Raw genomic sequence first — 11,247 nt, forward strand, 5'->3', positions numbered from 1 at the left:
GATTTTTTTATATTAGGGAAAAAATTACTTGTAAAATACTAATTACTATTAGAAGAGTTAACTTTTCAAGGATTTAAAGATTTTAAGAATAATAGGATGAACCTCCACAGAGAAGGGATTATTTAACTTGATTTTGCCATACATGTAAAACAGCCCTTAAAAATGATAAGGATCGGCTCGGTGCCTGTGGCTCAAGCAGCTAAGACGCTAGTCACATACACCTGAGCTGGTGGGTTCGAATCCAGCCCAGGCCTGCCAAACAACAATGACGACTACAACCAAAAAAAAGAAAAAAAAAATAGCCGGGCGTTGTGGTGGGCACCTGTAATCCCAGCTACTTGGGAGGCAGAGGCAGGAGAATCGCTTGAGCCCAGGAGTTGGAGGTTGCTGTGAGCTGTGATGCCATGGCACTCTACCCAGGGTGTCAGCTTGAGGCTCTGTCTCAAAAAAAAAAAAAAAAAGAAAAATGATAAAGGTATGTAAGGATATACATAAACGGGCTGTCTAGAAAGCATCCTGCCATTATTAATATGATTTTTCATAGTACATGGCTGGATACTTCCTGGACAGTTTGTATATATTCACACATTCTGTGTTATATGTGTGTATATGTAATTATGATTATTATGTTTTAAAACACAGGTTAAAAATATAGTATGGTTTGGGTTCAAAGAATAACTTCGTAGTGGAGTAACCTGACAAAACATTCCTTCAGCTAGGTGATAGGTCAATACCAACAGTCATACATCATGTTGATAGTATGTAACCTTGATATGATGCCATGAGGCTATGTTCTTAGTTAATAACATTTGACTGTTGAGTCTTTAATTACAACAAATGTACTGTATTAATTTAGGATTTTGTTGATAATAAGAGGGGAAACTGAATGTGTGTGGATAGTAGGTGTAGATATGCTCAGGTTTTCTGTACATATAAAACTGTTCTAAAAATAAAATCTAGTAATATAAAAAGTTGGTTGGTTAAAGGACAGAATTTATATGTTTCAAAGTCTGAGAGATACATCCCAAGCTTACCACTAGGAACTTGGATGAGATTATGGAGAGACTTTCATTTACATTTCTCTTACCTATACTAAAAACTTTACATTTAAATTTTATTCATTTTATTTGCTGAAAAAAATACTTTGAAAAGGTTAGTGGCATGATCATGTAAAAAATTTCAAGAAATTCGTATAAGTATGAGGAAAAATTTCACATAAGATAATGCTGTATCATTCAAGGTTTGGATTTTTCTCTCTGTGCATGTTTGGGGAAATCTGTTTCTATACTTTGTATCCTGCTTTTCTCATTTAATTTATCATCTATATCTTTTTATATCAGCCCTCAGCATAATTATAGTAGTATGTCAATGGCTTGGTATATTTTTATGGGCTTTCGTGCGTATTTCCAAATTCCCCTAGAAAATGTATAGCAGATTATACTTTATTCACTATGTTCTCAAAGAACAGCAGTCATAAACTGGGTCCCAGTCAATGTTTAAAAATTTGGACATTCCCTTAGAAGACCTAATTTCTTGTTTCTTCTGAAAAATCAGTAGATTTAGCAGTAGTAGGCCACATTCCTCTATGAAAACAGTTGGCTGTAGTTGAGTAGTAGTTGCCCAAATACCTCCCTTACTCTTCCACAGTGAACCTGAGTATTGATTATTCACTTTGTTTATGATTTAAAAAATTGTATTAAGAGAAATGCGAAACACAGTGTATCTCTAGCAAAAGTGATAAAAGACGAGAGAAAACTATATTTAAAGAAAACGGGAATATGAATAAGTCATTTTGTGAAACAGAAGCACATATCTACATGTATATATATAAAAAGTGTAAGTAATTTTAATATGTATAAAAGGTGCCTCTGTTGGATGAGTTCTAAAGCTGTTATTTTAAAACACATGAAACATAATGACATAGTGACTTCTACTTAATTGTCTGTGTTATCTTTTTGGCTCCTGTGTGAATTCCAGTTATGATTACTTTCATGGTATTCTAATTCTGATGATCTGCTTTTTTATTTTTTGCATATAACCAGTTTATTCATTTTTATTGCTGAATAATATTCCATTGTATGAAGATACCACATTTTGCTTAGCCAGTCTATTGACGGCACCTGGGCTATTTTCTGACCTTTTTTTTTTTTTAATTGAGGAATTTTGAAGGACTGCTGCCTAATATTCCTTAATGTGAGAAGTAATATCAGCAATATTAATGTATTAATAGAAATATTAATTCATTATTACAGTGAAAGTATCCCGTTAAAGCACTTTTAATGTCTTCATTAATATGTAGCTATTTTTTATTCCTGTTTCTTGAATGAGTAGTAAATTTTTATACTTATGATAGCTATAGCATTATCAAGTGATAACTTAGAAAATGCATTAATTAAAGACCACAGGCTTGTTTATTGGATATCCCAGTGAACTAATATTATTTTTCCTTTTCTATTCTACATTTTTGTTTGACCTTGAATAAATTATTCAAATTTATTTGATAATGATGGAGTGACAATGTATCCTTCATAATTTTATTAAAGGAAATCTAGACAAGGGTATGTAGCCTTTGAAAATTGTTTACCTTGGCAGCCCAATCTAAGGAAATATTTGTAAATGTCATAAATTTGATTATAAAAAGGAGGAAAAGTAAGAACAGTGACAAAAAGAGGGAGAAGAAAAAAGGGCAAAATCATTTAGACTTATTGGGAGAAAAAAAATGCTTGAAGCATTTAATTTGGTGTTCAAAGCAAGACAATAAAGTAAGTAATACACAGCTATTTTAAGCACCATAATTACAGTATGACCAGCACTTTAAAGAAAACATTTAATAGTATGATAGAATAAATGCTGGGAAATAAATCAAATGATATAAAGACGAGTGATGTATAATACTGTAAATCAAAGCTGATCCCTCTTATAAAAAATACAGGTTAGAATTAGAAACTTTTTGCCTATTCCCCCAAAGAAGAAAAAAAGTAGACAAAATTGGGTAAAGGTGATATTCTTCATTGTTGGTTCAAAAAAGTTAAATATATATTTTTTCCTCATTGTCCATAGGAAGGATGGGGCTCTCAGTAAGATTAAATGAGAATATTTTCAGAGTTAATAGAACCACATTGATAATATTAGATTTATAAAATATGATTTTCTTTTGCTAGCACATTAACAAAAATATTATTTTCTTTATGACCATGCCTTTGTGTTTTGTAAATGTCATGATTAATTTGATGGTCTCTATCTAGGGGAGCTGATAGTAGATTTTAGCAGAATGCTAGTTTTCATGAACAGGTTTCCTACAAGAATATTTTCCTGTAATTTCTTTTGGTAAAATGAGGGGCTTGCTATAAGCACTTTTTCTGATACATTAATACATTTAAAAAATGGCATACTGTAAGTTGTATTGACTTTTAAAAGCATCAACGTTCTTTGAGGACTCATTACTAAATTATGATACATTAAAAGCTAATTGGTGTAGTGCTACTGGTTTCCTTTTCCCATGTTTATATAGATGGTATTGTATAACTCTGATGATCCTAAGGTGAATAGAGTATTTTGTGAGGAATTATGTATATATATAATATATATATATATGATCATAATTTTAAAATAGTTTATATAGTATCAGTATGAATCAGTATGGAGATAGGCTTTAATTTTTTCCCCGGTAAATTATTGTGACATTATTTATGAAAATATTTATGTAGACTCTTGATTATTTTATTGAAAAATATAATTTAATTAGAATAAAGTTTAGCTTATGCTAGTTTATAATTTATTGTTAAAATAAATTTATTTTGTATAATGAAATATATGTATTGGCATATGTTTATGAAGAATATAAGATACAAACATACTTATCTATTTACACATATTCTTTTTTAATAGGTATCTCAACGGCCATCCTTATCGAGCTTAGAAACATTAATGGTCTCACAGAAGTCTGAAATTGAGTATTTACAGGAGAAACTGAAAATAGCAAATGAGAAACTGTCTGAGAACATATCTACTAACAAACATTTTTTAGAGAAAAGCATCATGACAAGTGCTAAAGTAAAACATAAGGTTGGGACATTTTGTCATTTTGTGAATTTGCCAGGATGAGGCTGTAAGGGATAAGGGATGAGATTAAGTTAAAAAACAAAGGGTAGCATTTTTTTCCACCCTGTATTTTTTCTTTTTTATTTAATTTTTAATTAAAATCATAACTGTGTACATTTATGGAGTGCAATGTGATGACCTGATATACAGTGGGGAATGTTTAACTCAAACTCATTAAAATAACCATCGCCTCACTTATTTTTTCTGGTAAGACATAATTTATTCTTAGTTATTTTGAAATATACCCTTGCAATGTACACATTAGGCAAGATCCACAAAATTTCCTCCCTCTTCTCAACAATTTCTGGAATTTTTTGAAAAATGTTATGTCCAAACTCTTGATCAAATACTTGTTAGGAGAAGAGAATTTTCCCTTTTTAAAGGCTAACTTATATTCCCAAATTAATCAATTAAATATATTGCTATTAATATATCTACCTTATTAAATTAATATTGTTATGTTAAAAGGTTTTGGTAAGTATTCCTCATCTACCTGATATATTAGTAACCTATCTGGTTAAAAATTTATCTTAAAATGGTATGTCATTTACTCAGTTTTCTAGTTTTAATTGAAAGAAGAACATAACTAATATTTTGATTTCATTCTGATACGTTTAAAATATTGTCCACGTGGAATAGAAATTATTAATTGAATTTTAACATTAACTTCTGCACTTATATATTTTTATAGATTTAAAGGGATAGCATTAGAGATAAGCAAATTTTGCATAGCATATTTCTCATTTATTAATGTCTCACATTTTAGTATTTGTTGTATAGTATTTGCATTATGCTACATAAGAATTACTAATATAAAAAATACCATAATATCCTCTTATAAATATATTATTTCTAGATAAAATGAAATAACATTTTTCTAAAAGTAAGAGTTTTATCATTTTTCTCACACTTGTCACAATTATTTTCAAGAATTGTTTTCGATATTTTTTTGTTTTAAGTAGAATCATCTTAATAAAGGAAGTATTTAAAATTAGACCCATATTTCGGTGATATTCTGATTCACTCTCTCCAAAATTATTATTAATTTTCAGAAGAATGAGTTTTATTTATTAAAACATAACTGCTTTATATATATTATTTTTAAGTAGTTTCATAAACATACACATATATATTATTTTTAAGTAGTTTCACAAACACTGTGCTTTATTTAAATGGAAAAACCCTAATAATGATGTAGAACATTATAAGGTTTAATTAGATTGCTTGCTGCATTGCTGAAGTTTATAAATACACTGCTTTGACATTTGTCTGCTTTTAATAAAAGTCACGAAAAGAGGAGGGGGTGTGGTATTGTGGGCCGAAATTTTCTTTCTTTTCCGTAAGGACATGCAGTAAGGATGAACGCTATGTTGCCCTGCATAATAGTTGCTTTCACATATTCCTTCTCCAGATTGGTATATGAAGCTGTACATAATATAAACATATTCTTGTCTCTAGTTAGCCACATTATAGTTAATGACCATATGGTCATTATGATATCAGATCTACTGTCTGTTGTATTTATATTCCTGAAGCATATTGTTCCTTCAACTTCACAGTGTGTTAAACTATTTCAAAGGGAAAAAAATCCTTTCCCTCTTGTATCTGGTTGTCCTATCAAGTGTAGCCTTGGACCCTTATAGAGCAATTAGACCAGCCTCTATCCCCTCCTTTGTAATGAGGTTTCTTGCATTTCTGAGTCTACAAACCCTTTAGTCTTCCCTAATGGGACATCATTATTCTGAAAGAAACAATGTAAATGTAAATGAATATTCTCATTAACGAGTCACAGAGAAACTTTTAGTGGTAGTAGCACTGTGGTAATTCCACTTGTTATTTCTCTGGTATTCCATGCAGGTTTCTTTTTTTTTATAATTCATTATTAGTATTCAAAATTACTTGTTCTTTAATTTTGCATGTCTTTCATAATCCAGTGTTCTAACTAGTTCAACCATGTCCTTGTTTTATTCTCCAGGAACCACCTGTGAAACATTCAAGGTCTTTGTCCCCAACGAACTCTTTCACAGACTCAGAGGAGCTAAGGAAGCTGAGAGAAGCTGAAAGAAAGACTGAAAACTTAGAGAAGGCAGTACAACTAAAGGTGAACATTAAATCATTTCTTTTGTAGTAACTTTGCATAGAAAAAATATACCAAAGTAAACATAAATTTCACAAATTATTACTTGTCATTTTTCTTTCCTGAATTTAATTACCTGTGAAAAGCATGCAAAGTAATAAAAAATATTTTTACTTGAAAACTACATGTTTATTCACTACTTTAAAATTATTTGGGAATGTTTTGGCTTAAAATTGGTAATAAATTACATTTAGTTTTTCAGAGACAAAAAAATAGAACTATAGCAAGCAGAAACGGAATTTATTGTTGTTCTTTATATGTGATAAACATATAAAAACAAAAATGAGTTTAAAACCATATTAACCTAGCTTAGGTCATTTACAGTTATTCTTTCTAGAAAAATTAAATAGTCAAACAGATAAATGAGCATTTTTTTTCAATTTCATCTGAATTTATCTCAAAACACATGAAATTTGAATTTCTAGCATTTTACCCATCTTTGAGAAGCACATAGCTTTATTGGCGTATCTTTGGGAGCTTATATTTCCTAATTCATACTTGGTGAATTCTCTTGCTCAGAAGTTCTTCCAGTTCTGTCAGAGGGGTGTTGAACTATCCAGCTATTATGGAGTTGGAGTATATCATAGAATTCAGATGATTTAGGGTTATTTTTATGTATTTAGTAGCATTTAAGTTGGGTGAATAGATGTTAAGGATTGAAATCTCTTCTGTTATATTATTCCCTTGGCCAGTATATAGTGTTCATCATTGTTTTTCCTTATTTTTGTTGGTTTAAATCCAATTGTATCTGCAAATAAGATTGCAGCCCCTGCTTTTTTCTGATTTCCATTTGCCTGGAATATTGTTTTCCATCCCTACATCCTGAGTCTCTTTTTATCCTTAGAGGTTAGGTACATTTCTTGGAGACAGTAAATATTTGGTTTGTGTTTTTTTATTCAGTCAGCCAGCCCAAGCCTCTTCAGTGGGGAATTCAAACCATTCACATTTATTGAGAGAATTGATAGGTATGGTGGAGTTTTGTTCATCTTGTTTTGTGGAGGTCTGTTGCTTAGTTTTATCCTTGCACCATGGAGAAAGCTAGGCTTTGTGGTTTAATTTCTGGGTGTGTTTACTTTGGTAATGGACCATTGTTCTGGTCAGTATAAAGAATGGGTCTGAGTACTTCCTGTAGAACTGGTATTATTGTGGCAAATTTCTTCAAAGTTTGCGAATATTTGATTTCTCCATCAAATATGAAACTTAGTTTACCAGGATACTGAATCCTGGGCCAGAAATGGTTTTGTTTAAAAAGGTTAAAGGCCAATGGTCACCCTCTTCTTGCTTGAAATGTTTCAGCTGACAGGTCCACTATCATCTTGGTATTTTTCCTTTTGTAGGTAACACTTTTCTTAACACCTGGCTGCTGGCAGACTCTTCTCTTTTATTTTGACTTTGGCAAAGTTAATTACAATGTGTCTAGGAGATGCTTTGTATAAATTGGTGCTCAATAGTTCTGAAACAATCTACTATCTGAATTTCTGTGTCTCTTGCAATTCTTAGGAAATTCTCCACCATGATGTCTTATTTAAAGTAGAGCTTCGATACTTTTATACCATCCTTTACTCCTTTAGGAATTAAAATAATTTGAATGTTTGATCTTTTAGAGTAATCTCATAACTCACTCAGGGAATATTCTGTTTTTGTTCACTTTTTTCTGCCTCTTTGAATGATTGTTTTATTTCGATAGTCTTCTTTTCGATTTCTGAAATTCTTTCTTCTCCATGTTCTTATCTATCACTGAGGTTCTCTACTGTGCTTGGAATTTCCTTGGATGCCTCTTTTAGTTCCTTAAGCTTTGCTATGTATTGCCTAATTATCTCCAGATTCATGGTGATTTTGCCTTTAATTTTACTAATTTCTTGGGATAATTTTTGGACTATTTTTTGGATTTCTTTTTCCATCTTTTCAATTCCATTCATCTTATTTTCTGTCCATATTCTGAACTCTATTTCTGATACTTTAATGATTTATTTATGGGTGGTATTTTTAGTTTTATCTCCCTTATAATATCTTGGAGGCGTTGATATGCTTGGATTTTTCATGTTGCCAGGATTCTTCTACTGGTTCTTCTCTAGGTATATTTTCAGCTTATTTTTTATATTAATTATATATTTTTAGCTGAAATGTTAGCTTATCCTGCAATAGTTATTGAGAGGTAAACTAATTGGGGACCCAGAGACCTGTTTAGCAACTAAACTAAAATTGGCAGGTTGAAATCAGCTCCGGAGGCCCCAGGATATGGATCTTGCTACTCCTTCATGAACTTCTGCCTGTTGAAATGAGTTATTTTTCTGTGGCCCTTTCCACACACAGCCTTATGAAGCTTCCTTTCAAGGCTGCAGCATGAGATTCCCTGGGGGCCAGTCTTCCTTTCTTTAAGTTGGGTTGGGGTAGCACCTGGGGGTGGACCATCAGCTACTCTTAGGCTGAGAGGTTCTCTTGGTTAGCACACTGATCTGCTTCTGTCCTAGTATCAGCCCGCCCTCACCCCAAAAGGAGCTAGAAGGTCCCTTCTAGCTAGAACCTCACCCCAGTTGAAATGTCACAAAGTCACTGCTGTAAAAGATGTAACCACTGCTATCCTTTGGACCCCCACGACTAGGGGTGGGGAATCCTCTGGCCACCTAACTGTTCCCACCCAATTTTCTGCCCCATCACAGAACAAATGCCTGCCAACAAATTCAGATCACTGGAATTTTTCAGCAGAGTCCTGGCTATAGCTGACTGCATACACTGTGATCCTCACCAATGGCTGGGAGAAGGAAACTACAACCTGCAGTCTGCTTCTTGGACCTTCCCAGGGCAGCTTCATCTGATGCCAGACCTCTCCTCATGTTGGCAGGGAGGAAGCTGGGCTGAATCACCAAGAGAGACCCAGTAGGAACAGAGGGTGGTCAGAGCCACTCCAGAGGGCAGGGAACACGTCCCTTCTAGCAAAAGGGACACCCAGGAGGGACCTTGCCTCATTGAAGTCAGTGCAGCCAAGCCACAATTTCCTTTTGTGGTGGGTGGGGAGAGCACACTGGGTTCACCAGACCATACAATGTAGAGGAGCCTTACAGACCTTGCCAGATATGTAAGGAGGGTAGGACCTACCTCTTTTTGCCCATGGCCAGTTAAGGATCTGGCCAGTTGTGGTGAGGAAGAAAGTAGGCTCTGTGATCTTTGATTTCCCAGTGGGTCCAATCAGCGTTCCTTTGCCTTTCTGGTGCCTCGGGGTAGGCAGACCCTCCAGACTTCCCAGGCCCCTAGAGCTAGCACTCCAATTGCCAGAGCGTTGGGAGTCTGGCCTTGCAGGGGGCAGTCTGTTTACTGACAAGGGGGAAATGGGCTGTGGGCACAAGGCATCAGAGACAAAGTTTGTTCAGTTTTATGTAAGGCCAGGATGGGGACCCACAGGGTAGAAATTTCTAGGTACAGGAAAACTGGGGTTTCATGGCTGTCTCTTATGAGGTGAAAAATCCTGTGTTTGCGGCTGTACATAGAGAGCCCTTGGAAAGCCCCCAGCAGTGGGAGGGTTCCTCTTACCCCTTTGTTGGGTACTTGGCTCCTATAGTCCATTAGTTCCATAGATGTTTTCTGTTCTTTCCCTTCTTCTTTCACACTTTCTTTAGTCTCCATGTGGACGCCGAGTGCCTTGATTTCTTCTTGTATTTAACCCCTCAGCTTCAACTCCTCTGAGATAGATTCAGTCCATTTTTCTCCTTCTGGAATAAGCCTTTGGTGAAAGCTATCTCTAGTTGGCCATCTTGACACTCCTAAATTTCTCCTTTTTTATAAGGATACCAGTCATATTGGATCAGAGCCCACCATGATGACCTCATTTTAATTTGATTATCTGTGTAAAGTCTGTGTCTCCAAATAAAAACACATTCTGAGGTACTGGGTATTGGGACTCTTAACATATTTTTGGGATGGAAGGGACACAATTCAACCCATTAAGGGTGCCTTATAGTTACATTATAGATACATTTGTTGATCTTGGCACTCCTTTTATAGACCATTACTTGTTAATATGTGTTGAATATTTTTGTCATGGTCTTTGGAGGTATGTGGAACACTGCTGCTCTGGCAGAAGCTAATGGGAACATAGTAGACAAAAATGTTCCACATTCAAATAATTATTGTAAACAATAGAGTAAAAGCTTTCTTTTTTGTGAAACTTTAACATATTAATGTTCTTTGTAAACCAACATAAAGTTATAGATATGTCTTTTTCCAGGTTAGTTTTGTTATATTATGCCTGCTAATTTTTCCAAAAGGCTGGTAATGTTCCATGAAACATACTGTGAACAAGTTTAGCTGAACTAAGGACTAACGACATGCTCCATGGCACAGTAGGTAGCTTTAGAGTCCCAAGTTGTATGGAAGGCTTGTAAGGACAAATAAATTTCACCACTAGCCCATGGAATATGTGTGTATATACTTTTTTTTGCATTAAAATGATGTTCTTTATTATATCGGCATTAATTGATTCTTGTACTCGTTACGAATTTTGTATAAAATATTAACACATTATCTTGCTCTGCTTACTTTTGTGCTTAGTCGTCTATATTTCCAAGATAGATGACCAATGCCATAATAATTAAGCTAATAGTAATGGAAGAAATTGTAGCTATTTTTATTAGAATCCCACCCATGTTTCTGACTTTGCTAATGTAGTACTCTAGCAGCTATAATTTGGAAACCAGTACAACAGAGCTTTCTGAAGTTTTTTTTTGTTTTGTTTTTTTAGTAGAAACAGGGTCTCACTCTTGCTCAGTCTGGTCACAAACTTCTGAACTCAAGCAATCCTCCTGCCTTTGCCTCCCAGAGTGATAGGATTATAGGTGTGAGCCACTGCACCTGTCCCTTGAAATTTTTATTCTTGAGATCACTAATGCAGTGAATCGCTACTTACTGACTTTTGTGTATTTGGCAACTTGATTTTATTAACACTTTTTGGTGTCCTTTAATAACATCAGTATGTCTTTTGAATGCAGTTTACATATCTTATTTAGCAATATTCT

General features: G+C 33.9%; 1 protein-coding gene across 1 annotated transcript in view; it reads left to right on the forward strand.

Moving 5' to 3' along the window:
- Window positions 1–6,229, forward strand: part of LOC128579641 (centlein-like) — a 29,114-nt gene extending 22,885 nt beyond the window's left edge. The window contains exons 4-5 of the mRNA XM_053581609.1: window positions 3,889–4,065; window positions 6,077–6,229. Coding sequence (XP_053437584.1) covers window positions 3,889–4,065; window positions 6,077–6,229 — 330 coding nt within the window. The remainder of the gene's footprint in view (window positions 1–3,888; window positions 4,066–6,076) is intronic.
- The last annotated feature ends 5,018 nt before the right edge of the window (window positions 6,230–11,247 follow it).

Source organism: Nycticebus coucang, unplaced genomic scaffold (assembly GCF_027406575.1).
Source record: "Nycticebus coucang isolate mNycCou1 unplaced genomic scaffold, mNycCou1.pri scaffold_94, whole genome shotgun sequence".
NCBI lineage: Eukaryota > Metazoa > Chordata > Mammalia > Primates > Lorisidae > Nycticebus > Nycticebus coucang.